The sequence below is a fragment of the Rhincodon typus genome, chromosome 5 (genome assembly GCF_021869965.1).
Source record: "Rhincodon typus isolate 14 chromosome 5, sRhiTyp1.1, whole genome shotgun sequence".
Taxonomy (NCBI): Eukaryota; Metazoa; Chordata; class Chondrichthyes; order Orectolobiformes; family Rhincodontidae; genus Rhincodon; species Rhincodon typus.
The window spans coordinates 29,347,230-29,365,605 of record NC_063336.1 but is presented as its reverse complement, the minus strand read 5'-3'; the positions used below and the strand labels follow the sequence as shown (position 1 = coordinate 29,365,605).

Here is an 18,376-nt window from a genome sequence, read left to right as displayed (position 1 = left end):
GAACTGTCTACTTCTTTACCTTGCTTAGTAAAAAACAAAGTGGTAATTCAATACACTGCTATTTTTCTTTCATTATCTCGGAGCATATCTTGTTTAATGTTTAGCAGTCCTTTCTCTATTTTAGCATCCCTTTTATTACTTATGTGTTTTTAGAACACTTCTGCTTAATTTTCTTATTTCTTAATAATTTGGTTTTGTAATTTTTCTTCCATTTTTAATTTTTTAAAACATTTCTTCCACTTTTCATTTCCCTTTCTCATATTGTTATTTCTTCTGGCCAGTTTAAAAGAAGTAGAGAAGGGTTACAGCACAGAAGGAGACTAATACTACCCGGGTGGGTTCTGTGAGAGGAAGACAGTGAGTTTCAGTCCTATTCCCCGGCCTTACCCCTAAAGCCCTGAAAATCTTTTTTCTTCAGATAATTATCCAACTCCATTTTGAAAACCATGATTGAATCTGCCTCGAGCACACTCTCAGGCTGTGCATTCCAGATCCTAATCACTTGCTGTGTAAAAAAGGATTTTTCTCATGTCATGTCTGATTCTTTTGTCAATCACCTTAAATCAGTGTTTGTTTGGGATGAGTTAGCATCTCCCACGACTTTTATTGCCTGCTACTCAATTATTTGACTGCATATTTCTTTTTCTGATTTCATTCCATTATTTGCTAGTTCCTACTAAATGTCATTCGGGATGGTTCCCTTATTGTCTTTTAACTCAATCTATATGAATTCTGTGTCTATGTTTTTGCTAAATACAGTTTTTTTTTCTAACACTATAATTTTATCTCTAACTATTACAGTTATTCCAACATCCCTCCTTTCTTAATACATTTTTTCCCAAATGAGCTTTATCTGAAATAATTAGTTGCTATTTCTTTCTCTGCATTGTCATATCTCTGTCATTGCTATTACATCACAGGTAATTACAAATAATTGCCTCATGTTCACCTATTTTCTTTTGAATACCACACACATTGCTGTAAAAACAGTTTTTTATTTCATCATTCCTCTTTCATTGGATTGAGCATGTTTTAATTGTATGGTCTATGGCTTAATCTAATTTTTCGCCATTCATTTTGTCCTTATTCCTTCCTTTAATTTGACCTTCCTTCTCTCATTCTTTAAACAGAAGAGCAGTGAAACAATGTCACCTATCCCAACAGCCTCTGATGCACCTGTACCGTTAGTCACCGCTGAGGTGTTAGCTCGGCCTTAAAGGTGAACCCACAGAAAGCAACCAGCCCAGATGGAGTCCCCAGCGATGCATTCAGATCTTGTGCAGACCAGCTGGTGGGAGTAGTCGCAGACATCTTTAACCTCCCCTTACTACAATCTGAAGTCCCCACCTGCTTCAAGGAGACCACCATCACCCCAGTACCGAAGAAAAATCATGCATCATGCCTCAATGACTATCACCGGTTAGATCTGACATCAATAATTATGAAGTGCTTCAAGAGATTGGCCATGGACCACATCAGCTCCAGCCTCCCAGATTGGCTTGATTCCTTGCTGTTCGCTTACCAGCGCAACAAGTCCACAGCAGACGCTATGGACCTCTCTGTCTCCATCTCTGGCAACCACCTAGAAACCGATATCCATTTCAAGCCCACTGACTCCCACAGCTACCTAGAATACACCTCCTCCCACCCACCATCCTGCAAAAATGCCATCCCCTATTCCCAATTCCTTTGCCTCCGCTGCGTCTGCTCCCAGGATGAGACATTCCACTCCTGTACATCTCAGATGTCCTCGTTTTTCAAGGACCGCAACTTCCCCCCCTCAGTGGTCGAGAACACCCTCGACTGTGTCTCCCGCATTTCCTGCAACTCATCCCTCACACCCCCTCCCTGCAATAACAACCAAAACAGAATCCCCCTCGTCCTCACATACCACCCCACCAACCTCCGGATCCAACGCATCATCCTCCGACACTTCCGCTATCGGCAATCCGACCCCACCACCAAAGATATTTTTCCCTCCCCAACCTTATCTGCTTTCCGGAGGGACCACTCTCTCCATGACTCCCTTGTCCGCTCAACACTATCCTCCAGCCTCACCACACCCGGCACTTTTCCCTGCAACCGCAGGAAGTGCTACACCTGCCCCTACACCTACCCCCTCACCCCCATCCCAGGCCCCAAGAAGACTTTCCACATCAAGCAGATGTTCACCTGCACATCTGCTAATGTGGTATACTGCATCCGCTGTTCCTGTTGTGGCCTCCTCTACATCGGGGAAACCAAGCGGAGGCTTGGGGACCGCTTTGCAGAACACCTATGCTCGATTCGCACTAAACAACTGCACCTCCCAGTCGCGAACCATTTCAACTCCCCCTCCCATTCCGCAGACGACATGTCCAGCCTGGGCCTCCTGCAGTGCCACAATGATACCACCCGAAGGTTACAGGAACAGCAACTCATATTCTGCTTCGGAACCCTGCAGCCCAATGGTATCAATGTGGACTTCACAAGCTTCAAAATCTCCCCTCCCCCAACTGCATCCGAAAACCAGCCCAGCTTGTCCGCGCCTCCCTAACCTGTCCTTCCTCCCACCTATCCCCTCCTCCCACCTCAAGCCCCACCTCCATCTCCTACCTACTAACCTCATCCCTCCCCCTTGACCTGTCCGTCCTCCCTGGACTGACCTATCTCCTCCCTAACTCCCCACCTACAGTCACCTTTACTGGCTCCATCCCTGCCTCTTTGACCTGTCTGTCTCCTCTCCACCTATCTTCTCCTCTATTCATCTTCTATCCGCCTCCCCCCCCTATTTATTTCAGAACCCCCTTCCCCTCCCCCATTTCTGAAGAAGGGTCTAGGCCCGAAACATCAGCTTTCCTGCTCCTCTGATGCTGCTTGGCCTGCTGTGTTCATCCAGCTCTACACCTTGTTATAGCAGACGCTATCTCCCTGGCCCTACACTCATCGCTGGGATATCTGGACAACAAGGATACCCATAATCAGGTTCCAACTGATTGACTACAGCCCTGCCTTTAACACCATAATTCCAAACAAATTCATCTCCAAACTCCAGAACCTAAGTCTCTGCTCCCTCCTCTGTAACTGGATTTTCAACTTCCTAAACAACAGACTGCAGTTAGTAAGGATAGGCGACAACACCTCCTCCACAATAATCCTCAACACTGGTGCCCCACATACGTGCATATTCAGACCCTTACTGTAAACTTTATACGCTCAAGGCTGTGTGGCTAAATTCTGCCACAAATCCATTTACATGTTTGCTGATGGCACACACCATTATATGTCATTTTTCAGATCTGACAAGACAGAATACAGGAAAGGGGTTGAGGGCTCAGTGGTATGGTGTAAACACAACAAGCGCTCCATCAACATCGGGAAAACAAAGGAGCTGGTTGATAGAGTCAAGTTCCTGCAAGTGACAATCACTAACAATCTGTCCTGGTCCACCCATGTTGACATTATGGTCAAGAAAGCACACCAATGCCTTTACTTCCTCAGAAGGCAAAAAAAAATTGGCATGTCCATAAAGACTTACACATTTTTATAGATGCACCATTGAAAGCATCCTATCTGGACGCATCACAGCGTGATATGGCAATTAATCTTCCTAAAACTGAAAGAAACGACAGAGAGTTGTGAACACAGCTTAGTCCATCACAGAAACTGGCCTCCATCCATTGACTTAATCTATACTTCCCGCTGCCTCATGAAAGCAATCAACATAATCAAAGACCCCTCTCATACGAGTTATACTCTCTTCCACCCTCTTCCGTCAGACAGAAAATATAAAAGTTTGAATAAATGTATGAACAAATTCAAGAACGGCTTCTTCCCCAATGTTATCAGACTTTTCAATGGACCTCTTTAATGTTAATGTTGACCTCTCTCTGCACCTCTTGGCAGCTGGAACACTGTACCCTGCACAGTGCTGTATTTCCATGATGCACTTGTATAGTACCATCTGCCTGTAAAGCACATAAGATAACACTTTTCACTGTACCTTGTTACACATGACAGTAATAAATCAAATCAAATATTAGGTTTCTGTCATTTCTAGCAATTCCATTCCAACACGTAATTAGTTTGAACTCCTTTACAGCCCTCTATATTCTTTCCTCTAGGACCTGAGAACCTCTAGTTTATTAAGAAGATAATGGCGATCTTCCTTATTGACCCACCATAGTTCATTTGATACAGGTACGATCAGAATTCCTGAAGGAAGGGAGTTCCAGGATTTTGACAGAGTGACAAAGAAGCAGCAGCGATATAGTTCTGAGTAAGGATGGTGGAGGCTTAGTAAGGAACTTGCAAGTGGTGGTGTTGCCTTGCAGTTGCTGGCTTTGTCTTTCTACATAGAAGTGGTCATGGGTTTTGAAGAGGCCTTGTCCTATCTAAGGAGCCTTGGTGAATTTCTGCCGTGCATCTTGTAAATGGTATCCACTGCTGCTACTGAGCGCCAGTGGTGAAGGGAGCGAATGTTAGTGGATGTGGTGCCATTCAAGTGGTTGTTTTGTCCTGGATGGTGTGAAGCTTCTTGAGAGTTGTTAGAACTGCACTCATCCACACTCCTGACTAATGCCTTGTAGATAGTAGACAGGCTTTTGGAGTCTGGAAATGAAATACGATCCCTAGCCACAAGCTGTTCTTGTAGCCAATGTATATGGTTAGATCAATTCAGTTTGGCCAACGGTAAACCCCACAATGTTTATAGTTGGTATTTTCAGCTGTTGAATTTCAAGGGACAATGGTTAAATTCTCTCTTGTTGGAGATAGACATTGCCCACAATGAATGTTACTTGCCATATTCAGCCCGAGTCTGGATATTGTCTAGAAACTTAGTGCATTTAAAAATGGACTGCTTCTATATCTAAGGAGTTGTGAATGGTAATGACTATGGTGTAATAATCAGCAAACATCTCCACTTCTTTATCGTGGTTTAGGACACTACCCTGAGGAACCCCTGCAGAGATATCCTGGAACTGAGATGAGTAATCTCCATCAACCACAACCATCTTTTTTGTGCCAGATATAATTCCAACCAGAAATTTTTTCCCAGATTCCCACTGATTCTAATTTTGACAGGGCTCCTTGACGCCACACTCAGTTAAATGCAGCAAGGCCTGTCCATCATCTTCAAGGCAGAAGTCAAGAATATGATGGAATACTCTCATTTGCTAAACAAATGCAGCTTCAACAATGTTCAAGAAATTTGACACCATCCAAAACAAATCAACTTGCTTGAAAGGCACTGCCTCCATCACCAAGGCATCATGGCTCTATTGTGCATCATCTAAAAGATGCACCTCAGCAACTCACCAAGACTTCTTCACAGCATTTCCCAAACTTTCAGCCTCTACCATCTCGAAAAACAAAGGCAGCGGGCACCTGGAAATGCTAAGACTGCCAATTCCTCTCCAAGTCACAGGTATGCTGAATTAAAGCTAGATCACTGTTTCTTCAATATTGCTGGATCAAAATCATGGAAGTCGCATCCTAACAGCCCTAGACCACACCGAATGCAAGAGTTAAATAAGGTCAACATCAGTTAAGGATGGGCGAAAGTTTTGGCCTTGCCAGTAGTTCCCACATTTCATGAGCAAATAAAAAAGTATTATGTCTTGAAGGTCATCTGATTGACAAACTAGATGCAAGATCTTATGCATAACAGAGGATCTATCCATGCATTACAATTTTCTACTGTTAGATGGAACATTGTCTAATTTTTCTTTCCAAGCTCTCATCTTATTTGCCAGCAGTGAGTCATTGAATTCACAGATATCTCAAACAGCTTCAACAATGCAGCTAATGCAAATAAAAGAAAACTTTTAGCGTTTAACAAATGTAAACCTGGAAAAGCTTCTACAAAAAGCACTAACAGAGATATAGTGACATTTGATCCAAATGCCAAGTAAACACAAAATTAAAGATTGAACATAGATTTGAGTACTTGGCTTATAATCAAACAGGTTAAGTATTTCTCTGGTCACTTTGTACAGTGGCACTGCACAGTGCATTTTTATAGACTTCCTCTGTTCACTATTTACAGAAAAATCACGTGAAATAACAGAAAAACTTATTGTGATATTGCTACAGGTAAACAGTGGACTAACTTTTATTCCAATATCAGACATGGTCACCACGTTGATGAAAAATATCAACTCAAATAAATGACGGGAAAGATGTTAATCAAGAATTGTGCAACTCAGCTTGATGTTTACATAAACATTTCATTGCTAGTGTCTTGAAAATATCCTCCAGCCACAGCAACACAGATCTGGAAGAGATCCAGCCTTATTACTAATTAAGTAGAAATGAACCAGAAAGTGTTTGTTGTGTTAGATAGCGTCAAATGAATCAATATGAGAATAAGTCACATCCAGCTGGTGTGAAAGTCAGCCAAATATTGTGCCAGCTTCTAGAAGCTGTGCAGATCTGGTTTTCTTAGCAAAGCTGGACCAGCTTTCTTGTACTGATTCCAAAGGCAACACAAGAAAGATTAGCATTCTCCATTTTCTTTAGAACAGTCTGTAAACAAAGATCCACTCCATTTATTTTCTATTTTAAATTTAATCACACATTAGAAAGATATTACCATTGTTTAAAAATGTTGGAAAGGGAACATTTGAACTACTTAAGAAAAAGAATGCAATCATATAAATTCACCAATTCTCGGGAGATCTCAACACAATTTCCAATCACTTCCAGATCACTTATATTTGTAGGCAAATGAGCAGCTCAGTCTCACCAATGTCCTGAACTAAAGCACAAGAGGACAGGAGTAGGCCATTCATAGAAAATAGGAGCAGAGCAGTCCATTCAGCCCTTTGAGTCTGCTTTGCCGTTCAATATGTCTATTGCTGGTCATCCAACTCTAGTTCTTGCTTTCTCCCCTTACCCTTTGATCCCTCTAGCCCTAAGAATTACATCTACCTCTTTCTCAAAAACATTCAATATTTTGTCCTCAACCACATTCTGTGGCAAAGAATTTCGTAGGCTCAACACTCACTGGGTAAGAAATTTTATCTTATTCCAGTCCTAAATCGCCAACCCATAAGCTTAGACTGTGAGCCTGGATTCCCTAGTTATTGAGAACATCCTTCCTGCAACCACCTTGTCTAGTCTTGTTGGAATTTTATGTTTCTATGAAATCTCCTCTCATTCTTCTAAACTCCAATGAACATATTCCTAACTGATCTAATCTTTTTTCATATGGTCAGTCTTGCCATTCCAGGAATCAGTCGGTAAATGTTTGTTGCGGTCCCTCCAATACACATCCTTTCTCAGACAAGGTGACCAAAATTGCACACAACTCTCAACAAGGCTCTGTACAATTGCAGCAAGACATCCCTGCTCTTGTACTCAGACCTTTCATTATGAAAGCCAACACACCATTTGGCCCCTCAGCACCTTTCAATAATATCACAGCTGGTTGTCAGCCTCAACGCCACCTTTCTGCACTCTCCCCATCTCTTATAATCTCCATTTGGAACACACTCGATAGCTGAGTATCTATGGTGTCTCAGAGAATTTTGAAGATTCACAATCTTTTGAATGAAGAAATTTCCCCTCATCTCCATTTTAATTGGCTGCTGCCTTATTCTGAGACTGTGACTCTTGTTCTAGACTCCTCAGCTGGGAAAACATACTCTAAGCACATGCCTGCCAATTGCTTTATTCATTTTATATCTTGAAATAGATCATTTCTCATCCTTTTAAATTCTATGGCATATAAGGATAGGTTACTCATAACCTCATCATAAGACAATCCTTTCATTCGACGAATGAGTCAACTCAACCTTCAAAGGTAAATTTATCCTTCCTTAGGTAAGGAGATTAAAACTGGACACAGCATCCAGGTGTGGTCTCACCAGGGCCTAATATAATTATGGTAAGACTTTGACACACTTATGCTCCAATCCCCATGTATTGGAGATGAGCATGCCATTTGCTTTCCTAATTTCTTGCTGGGCCTATGTGCTAATTCTGTTTATTTTGTGGTAGCCATGATGTGGAACTGTCAATGTTGGACTGGAGTGGACAGAATCAGAAGTCACACAATACCATATTATAGTCCAACAGGTTTATTTGAAATCTCAAACTTTTGGAGCCCTGCTCCTCACCTGACCAAGGAGCAACGCTCATAAAGCTTGTGACTTCAAATCGACCTGTTGGACTATAACTTTGTGTTGTGTGACTTCTAACTTTATTTTGTGCACAAGAACACCCAAGTCCTTCTGAATCCCAACATATCTCAGCTTCTCACGTTTTTTTAAAAATACTGCTTTTCTATTATTCCTGCCAAAAGTGGATAATTTCACACTTGCTCATAGTAAATTCAATCTGATTATTTTTTCCCTACTGATCCAACTAATCCATATCTTTGCATTCTTCTCACTGCTTACTTTCTCACCTAGATTTGTATTTTCAGCTATCTTGGATATAATTGATCAACACCTGTAATTCATTGAAGTGAATTGTGTAAAGACCACAAGATTTTTATTTTTCTTTATTTTTGGATTGTGAACTAGTATGTGAAAAGAATAATGCTTTAAACTAAGGAAACTGTGTAAGGGGATGTTACAGTGTTGTAACAAGTTACTGTATCTCTGTGAGTTATATTTACATGGGAGGGTAGTGAGAGAAGATTGCTGGCCTCATTGGCACTGTGAGTGTGTATTTAGGGCAGCTTTTTTCACCAGAGGAGTCTATTGATTGGTTTTTCAATCAGGACCAAGTTGTGCGGGTCAGAAGTGCTCAGTATGACAACAGCTCTCTGAATGGTTCCACACAGGCAGACTATACTGTGGCAGAAAACCTCCAAACTCTAAAAAGACAACATCTTCTCTCTCCTTGCACAGAACTAACAAAGTATCGGAAGATGGCTGGCTTTTCTCACTCACCATTTTCCTATAAGCTGCTGCCTCTAACCAGTGACTGAGAGACTGAATAATGTGTCTTGAGTAAAGAATTTGAGGGACTTGGTGCAAAGAAGATAAGAGATCAGAAGAAACAAAAGGACACCCCACTGAGTCTGGTGGGTAGGTACTATTGAACTGTATTCCCAAAATATTTATTTTCTCCACCCATAACAAATATGATTTTTGTTTATTTATGCCAATCTGCATATGTGTATAGGGCTTTAAGAAGAGGTAGTGCTTAAGTTAGAGAATTATAATTGACAATTCATAGTTTGTTTGCCTGTGGATGGAACTGATTTCTTTGTAATAAATATTAGTTTTATTGTTAAGTGCAGAAACCTGGTTGGTGTTTCCTGTTAACTTGAGTTCATCAAGCAGAAAAATTATGAATTTTGAGTAACTTGATTAAGTCTATGACTTTTCTGACGATCCCAGGAGTTGTGAGGCTTGAGTATCAGTACATTTTTTCCAATTGGATCATGACAATTGTAAATAACTGAGGGCAAAGCGTTGCACATTTTGATACCCACTCCCTATAGAATGCCAGCCTAGAAATGACCCGTTGTACCTACTCACAGTTCTCTGTTTAGTATCTAATCCTCAATGAATGCATATGTAAGTCTGATGAGAACTAATCTTGTGTGGTAAACTCATGACTGTGACTTATTAATGCCAATTTAATTTATTTTGTTTTTACCATGCTGGTTGAGCAGGAAATGTTAGCCAAAACACCATTTCAACTGAACCAAATTTCAGCAAGTTATACAATTGGAAGTTAGTATTTTCCACCAGATTTCTGCCCAAGTATGAAAGTTAGATTTTCACCTTGCATTTCAAACAAGAGCACACCAACTCTGTTAGGCAATTATCTTCCTTTCCAATGCAGAGGTGCGTGTTGCATTATTTGGAGGGAAGCTCAGATTGATGAGTGTGGTCCTTACCTCAACCAGTTTTTCCTCTTAATTTCCAAGAAGTTTTGCATTGTGAAAGGTCCAAATTTTAACTTACTCAAAGCCCATTCACTTAAGCAGAGTAAACTTCAGGCTCGTCACTGTTAATGTAAAGGCAATTTAGCCCCACACACTAGCACTCAGATTATTTTGTTACAAAAAAATACATATTGCTCATTGAACAATTCATAAGATTTCTTTTCCTTTCTTTTTCTTTTCCTATCTCTTTTCCTTGTCAAATTTAATTCAGTCTTCCATTGAAATGATTGCTTCCTACATTGCAAATTTTCCAAGTTCTGGTGATTCTTCCTTAAAATGATCTTACCATGAATACTGGGAATAGTAGCTATGTGTGGCATGCTGTTTTCATATCCCTCCCTGCTCTCTGGAGATGACTTAGTCAGAGCAAGTGTCATACGGGAGGAGTTCCACCAATTCTCTCTTCCAGATTGCGAGCCCCCAAGAAAGTATCTGCCTGCCTCGCACCTTCCACCCTCACACGGCGATGTGTGGAAGTGGGACTGCCTTTCCTCCACCGATCTGGAGTGCTCGAGGGCAAAGCCATAGCACAAAGAATTTCTGTCAGAAAACTGTCCGTAGGCGCAGGATATAATGTCGTGCTGTGAATGTGGCTGTGACCCTTCTGTATGATCCATCAGTTGTGGGGAAGCATTGTCTGTGAGTGGACTTCCTCCCCATTGGCTCTCATGGTCCGATTCAGATCTTTCTTTGTGAAATCCAGAATACTGGAGGAGAGGGGAGGATGAGAGAAAGGATAAAATTATTGCAAGGATCAGAAATCTGCATCTGAGTTTCATTTAAAGTAACCTTAAATAATAACAAAATAATGTCTTCAATAGTTCTTACTCCTGCTCTGCTCTAACTACACCATCCTTCACAATCTTACTTCTTTCTGCATTTTCAAACATCAAAATCAGCCGCAATTATTTTGTTTCATCCTCATGCCCAATATCTCAAAGCTCTCCAATTGTCATAGTCAGGGAGGTGCCAGCTGGCCTTCAGCTGAAAGGGCAGGCAGGAGTCTTCAGGCATGGGGAGCCCCTGCTGCACAGGCTGCCCAGGAAGGAAGGGGTCCCCACTATCAGGACACAGGAATGCCCACTAGGGTTTAACTGGCAGGCTGCCCAGTGAGTGTTGTCCCAAATCCAGCCCCGATTAAATGCTGCAGTGACAGGATGAGGCTATTAAGATTCTCAAATGACTTCTGGGCAGGAAGTGTGACTTTAAATTTAAACTCCCTGGACTCAATCTAGGAGTGTGGGGGCAAAGGGGGTGAGTTGAGAAGGTGATAGGGCCTCCACCACACCCCTTTTGGCATCAACATATGGTCCCCCTACACACCTGCATTTCACCCTGCCTTCCCTGGGAGGATTACATTCCGCTCATGGTGCCACCTAACCATTACATTACGATAAATATCATTTTCCCTCCTGTCTTTCTCACCCTTGCTGGTTTTCTGCACTATTCGACTTGGTCAAGGTATCTCAATAGGAAAGCACACACACAACGTTTGCACCAGATTGTAACTGTAAGCACTAACCAGGAGTATAAGTTAAGACATGACAGCAGAGTTTTGGAATGACCTCAAACTTAGAAAGGTTAGAATGTGGGAGGTCGGTCAGCAATGCATTGGACCAGTCAACTCTTGAGGTGAGGAAACAATGAATGATGATTTCAGCTGCAGATGAGCCAAGACAGGTGCAAAGTCAGTTGATGCCAGAGACGGAAAGAGGCAATCTTAGCAAAGGCATACATGTTAGGTTGGAAGATCATCCTGTAGTCAAATGTGAAGTTATGATTACAAAAAGCATGGTTTAATCTAAAAGGAAAACACTGAGGGTGCTGGTACTCATTATCCCAATATCTAATAATGAAATTTGAATTCAGTAAGAATCTTGAATTGAAAACTAATCTAATATAGATGATGTAACTATTGTTCATTATTGTACAAACCCATCTGGCCTACTAATGTCCTTTAGGAAAGAAGTCTTCCATGCTTATCTGGTCTAAACGACAAGTGACTCCAAGCCCACAGCAACGTGATTAACTCTTTGTTGGACATTTAGAGGTGGGTCATCTCTAATGGCTGCTCCCCAACAAATCCCATGAACAAGGCTTTACAAAATGATTTACACTGAATGGTTCCAAATGAAGAGCTTCAGTTAGACTGAAGAAGCTGGGGCTGTTCTCTTTAGGGAAGAGAAGAGAAGAGAAGAGAAGAGAAGAGAAGAGAAAAAAAAGAGACGAGAAGAGACAAGAAGAGAAGAGACAAGATGAGACGAGAAGAGACGAGAAGAGAAGGGAAGAGAAGGGAAGGGAAGGGAAGGGAAGAGAAGAGAAGGGAAGAGAAAGAGAAGCTAGGGAGAAAATGCTCACAAATGGAAAGATCGAGAAGTAGAGGACGGCAACATAAGGTGAATGACAAAAGAAACAAAGATGACATGAGAAAAAACATTTTAACAAATAAGCAGGTAAGATATGGAATGCAATGCTTGAGAGGGTAATTGGATAATTATCTGTCCAAAGAGAAAAAAATGCAGGGCTATGGAGAAAGTCAGGGGAGTGGGACTAACCAAATTGGTTCTGCAGAAAGCCAGCACGGACACAGCAAGGCCAAATAGTTTCCTTCTCTGTTGTAACCATATTACAGTTTTTTGAAGTTATGGTTTTGCCTTAAGACTGAAGTCACAATTTACAGAAGGAAATTACTGCAGATATTGAAAATCCAAACTGAAAAGACAGACTGCAGATGAGAGGTCTTTGACCTGAAATGTTAACTTGCTTCTTTCTCCACAGTTTCTGCTTGATCTACTTTGCAATTACAGAAATTTCTGTTTTTAATCACAACTTTATTTGTACTTAATCAACAAATTTGGATGAATGTCATGTTCTATGTGAACACACTGCTACAACTGTAGGCAATAATGTCAGTGTCATAATTGCTTAAAGAAATTGTTAATTTTATGCTGGCACATTTTCGAAAGCATACAAAAGAGCATCCCAGAGTCATACGCTCACTCATACTATCACAAAGCACTGTGCATATAGTGTGGGGGAAATGGTAGTGTAGTGGTAATGACATTGTTTGAGTAAACCAGAGGCCTGGGCTTAATACTATGGTGATATCAGTTCAAATCCCACCATGGTAGCTGTAAGAATTTAATTTGAATCAGTAAATCTGGATTTAAAAATTTCAGTAAGTGTTCCTGAAACTACCATCAATTATCATAAAAATCTCTATCATTCACTAATATCCTTCAGGGAAGGAAATCTGGCATCTTTACCTGTTCTTGCCTACACCTGACTTCAGACCCATAGCAATGTGATTGACCCCTAATCACCCACTTCAATAGTATAGCAAGCCATTCAGTTCAATCGCAACTGGAGATGGGCAACAAATGATGGTCCTGCCACCAGTGTCCACATACCATGGAAGAATAAACACAAGCTTAAATGCACAAGGAAGACTGGTTACATTATTTTTTGAATCAGCTTCACAATCTTGGAGGTTCTATGGTACACTGGCAATGTTCTGTGGCTCTCACACTTCAAGATGAAACAATCTTTAAACTGCTGATCACAGAGAAAAAAATGTTCGGCCCAAAGGCTCGTGAGTAGCTCTATTATCAGATTTTTATGAAAATTGATTTAGATAGTTCACTGCACAATGTATAAATTTTATTGAACTCAACACATTTTCCAACATCAGTGTTTCTGCCAAAAGAAACAAGAGAATTTTAAGCTATTCCAAATGATTATGTCACACTACGGGCATGATAATACAGTGGTTGTGGCTGCCATTCATCAGTTACTAGCGTTGTAACCCAATAGAGTTCCAAACTGAGCTATCCCTATTAAGCAAGGTCAGCTAATTTAACCATTTCACAGGCAAGGTCACATAGGCATGAGCTGCTAGCTATTGAGAAACATGTTTTTTTATTGTCCCTATAAAAAGTGCCTCATTGCACTGTTTGACAAGAGAACTTGCGACAATGGGTGACATCGCTTGGAATAGAGAACAAACAGCAAGACAGAAGACGAGTTTCCTCAAAGACATCTGTGGTGTCCTCTGTAAGAAGGCACTGACATCTGGAATTTCTGGAATCACGACTGGTGTATCGTGTGGCTTGTCCCTAATTTACATATAAATTGGGAATGTTAAATGATATGTGCGCTCTGTCTGAGTGGAGACGCCCAATGCCAGTGGCACAGGGGACCTATATAATGGGGCACTTTGCACTCTGTGCACTGTGTAAACTTCTGCAGCCAATTACACAAGATGTTTGCACCCAATACACTACAATGCTGTGGGGAATGCAGACCACATTATTGGTTCTTATATGATATTATGCTTTTGCAATTTTGAGCCATAATTCATTTTTAAAGAAGAACACAATTCTTTCAAATATTTGATGCTTTGATTTAATCAATGGCTGGGATATTTGCAATCGCTAGATATATTTTTTTAAACCTGAAATCCTCAGAAAAAGAGGGTGACTTTGGCACCTTATAGGCTTTCTGAGGGAAGAGTGTGGTAACCCCCGCCCCACAAATGGTAAGCTGTCCTACAATTTGTTGTTTTTTGATGGGTGAAGGCCTTAGATGTACCCGTAGCAGCATCGCTTTCTCTCCCTGACCCACTGTGGGGTTGGCAATGTGCTTTCTGGGCAGGAACATCCTTGCACATTACTAAGGATGTGTGCCCATCCTTCACGAATTTTCAGCCTCAACGTATTTTAGTATTAAAGACATTGAACTAAATAGCTATCATTATCACATTCTGGAAGCAATTGCTGTGGGGACATTACTAATCTTAAATAGTAGGAAATAATGAAATTAACATGAAGAATTAAAACTTAAAATCCTATTTCAACTGCTTTACACTCAAAATTAGGTGATTTTCTCAATACAGGCAAACATGGGTCCTAGTATCCTGTCATGAAGCATTGACAGTGATAATGAGCCACCACTTTCCCTAAGGTTTTTGCTAACCCACTCAAAAATAGTAGCAATTGGACATCATTCACCTGAGGATAAGGTGATGTTCTTGGTTTGGATTTTGTTCGGCTAAGACGGGACTTGCTTGTCTTCCTGGAGTCCGTGATGGTTGGGGTTGAGTTTGCGTATGAAAAGGATGGTTTTGTTGCTGTTACTTGATCAAGCGACAGTTGCAACCCCTTGTATTCAGCATCCCTAGAAGCAGTCAAACCATAGATTCTCTTAGATTCAGTCTCATAAGTATCACAGTTGGAGATGCATTCAGATAAACACCTCTTCTAACGTTCTATTAAATCATTGTTACATCATGCTCAGTAGCCTCTTGGAACCCTAACCAGTTCACAATTTTTGATCACCTCCCTGTCACTTGGCACTAACATTAATCTCAAAAGAATACCATTAAGGAAAATTGAAACAAGGCCATCTCAATCAACAAGCCTGCTTCTTTAAAGACCACTTCCAGTCTTCCACATCATGAAGTCCATCTCACTTTGAATATCCGGAGGGATAGCTCTGCATGATTCCTTTCTGCTGGTGTACAACTACACAAGCAAAACTATAGAGTCATATGGAGTTCACAAAATGGAAACAAGTTATTTCAGTCAACTGATGTATAAGTCTCCTCCTACTTCACTTCATCAAATTATCGCTTCACCTGATGAAGGGCCAACGCTCCGAAAGCTTATGCTTTCAAATAAACCAGCTGAACTATAATCTGATGTCGTCCACCCCAGTCCAACACCAGCACCACATCATCAAATTATATCTGCACATTGTTTTATTCTTTCCTCCATTACATGTTTAATCTGCTTTCCTTTAAATGCATTTACACTGTTCACCTCTGCTATTCCATCAGAAAACAAGTCGCACACTTTGACAACTCTCTGGGTAAATATTCATGCATTCTCTATTTTCCTGATGAAATATGCAGCCATTTCAGCAAATTCCATCTCTCACTCCACCCCAACACTACATAAATGTAGGAACCATTGAAATTTGGGAGGTACTTTTGTCTCCGCCAGCTACACCTGCACCCTTTAACTTCCGACCCCATTGTTGACTGGTTATTTATCTGATTTCTTTCTGAGGAAGTTCACTTAGGTAACCTCAATTGCCAGGTCCCTGAGAAACCTAAGACAACAAAACAGAATTCTAATCAGTTAAATTTTCTCACAATTCACTTCCATTCTGTACAATACATAATCTACACCTAAGTATCGAAGTGTTAGAACGGCTGACTCAGCAAAGCCCATGTCCTGTGGAAAATAGTATAAAAGAAAGTACAAGATCCTGTTCAAATATAAAGTATCTATCATTTATCCATGTGTATCTTTTATCCATTACAAAATATCATTGACACTTTTGCATAAAATATTAATGAATGTTTACACTTTTTTTTTAGGTGGAGTGAATGATTAAATGAACCTTGATACAAAGATTTACCAGTTACCTATTTAGTTTCTGCATTTGCACAAAATTGTACTTGCACAGCATTTCTTGTTAAATTAGCTTATCTTTACTATGATTCAACCAGACTAGGTTGGGAGCAATAAATAGGAGGGAAACTGTAATCCTTTCGCTCACAGACCTGTGCACCAGCCACAGTTACAAAGTCTCAAAGCAGATTAGCCTCGGTTTAACTAGCCGAAGGATCAATGATCCAGAAAACCTGTCTCATCAGTAACCATGAATTGAGGAGTGCCAAAGTCAATATTATCATTCATTTATGGTTTATAGCACTCCATGCTATCATTATCATATCATTCAGTGAAAAGGAATTATCGTAAATATCTTTATGAAAACCATATTCCAGCTGATCTTTCCTAATATATGGAGAGCAGAATGAATCTAGTCATCAAGCAAAGCAGGGTTAGAAGTCTGTGGAGAGCCACACTAAGGTCTGCACATACAATTCAGCTGCAGTTTTATCTTCAAATGGTGTATTTTTTAAATCTTTTTAAGTCACAGGATGTTGGCATCACTGGCTAGGTCAGCATTTATTGCTCATCCCTAATTGCCCAGAAGGCAGTTAAGAGTCAACTACATTGATGTGAGTCTTGAGTCACATGTCGGCCAGACCAGGTAAAGTTGGCAATTTCCTTCACTAAAGATAAGCTTTTCTTTTCCTGACAATCAACAAAGGTTTCTTGATCATCATTTGACTCTTAATTCCAGATATTTATTGAATTCAAATTCCACCAACTGCCATAGCAGGATTTGAACGCAAGTATCCAGAACATTAAATAAAAACCAAAAGAACTGAGGATGCTGAAAATCAGAAACAAAAACAGAAATTGCTGGAAAAGCTCAGCAGGTCTGGTAGCTTCTGTGGACAGAAATCAGAATTAACATTTTGAGTCCAGTGATCCTTTCTGTCCACAGATGCTGCCAAACCTGCTGAGCTTTTCCAACAATTTCTGTTTTTATACCCAGAACATTACCTTGGTCTCTGGATTAATAGTCCAGTGATGATACCACTGGGCCATTGCCTCCCTGGAGTATTTTATATTATGTTTTTATATTATGATTTATAAACAGCAAACTGTTTTACAATATAGAAAAAAAGAAAAAGAAAGAGATGAGGATTTATATTACCAGCCATCAGACCTCTCAGTGTGTTTTACAGCTAATTAAGCACTTTTGTAGTGCCGTCTTTACTATAATCTAACAATGAGGCAGCCAATTTGCATAGAGCGATGATAATGACTAGATCACCTTTTGATCTATGATGTTGAATGAAGGATAAATATTCGTTAGGAATCTGAGGATAACTCCCTTGCTTTTCTACAAGAATACAATTAGATCCTTTTCATCTATCTGACAGGGCGAACAGTGCCTCAGTTTAATTTCATTCAAAATGGAAATGGAGGCAGATGATGCACTTCCTCATCCCTCTGCCTACTAAGTCTTCAATCTTCCCTAAAGTGAGGCAGAAGTCTGGTATTTTAGAGTTCTGCGTCAAATTTAGGCATCATAATAACATTTGCACCAATACAGAGATTCTCCCAGTCAGAGGAAGATTGACAGAAAGCCCATTTATACAAGTAAACAGAATATATGTTGAACTTGGAAAGGTCATTTGGGTGAACCCAATGATATTCACCCTCTATAAATTCACCCAGCTAGTTTCCCTTGCAAAGCATCAGCACTGACTGTTTTGTAAAGTTTAAGGGGAATTTTAATTTCTGGTTAGGAAGCTGGCAGTATTTCTTTTCTCTCTCTAGAAGCCAAAATCCTAAAGGCTCCTGAGTGTGGGATGGCAGCGCCCAAAGCAGCATGTTGAGATCTAGGACAATACAGTATGGAGCTGGAGGAACACAGCAGGGCAGGCAGCATCAGAGGAGCAGGAAAGTTGACTTTTCCAGTCGGGACCCTTCTTCAGAATTCAGATTTCTGAAGAAGAGTCACAACCTGAAACATCAACTTTCCTGCTCCTATGATGCTGCTTGGCCTGCTGTGGTCATCCAGCCCTGCACCTTGTTGTCTCGGATTCTCCAGCATCTGCAG

At 40.6% G+C, this 18,376-nt stretch overlaps 1 protein-coding gene across 1 annotated transcript in view; it reads right to left on the bottom strand.

Moving 5' to 3' along the window:
- Positions 1–5,719: 5,719 nt before the first annotated feature.
- The window catches only part of sim1a (SIM bHLH transcription factor 1a), a 55,973-nt gene continuing 43,316 nt past the window's right edge, over positions 5,720–18,376 (bottom strand). The window contains exons 9-11 of the mRNA XM_048596716.1: positions 14,899–15,064; positions 10,176–10,596; positions 5,720–5,784 (exon numbers count right to left, since the gene is read on the bottom strand). Of these exons, the coding sequence (XP_048452673.1) occupies positions 5,720–5,784; positions 10,176–10,596; positions 14,899–15,064 (652 nt within the window). The remainder of the gene's footprint in view (positions 5,785–10,175; positions 10,597–14,898; positions 15,065–18,376) is intronic.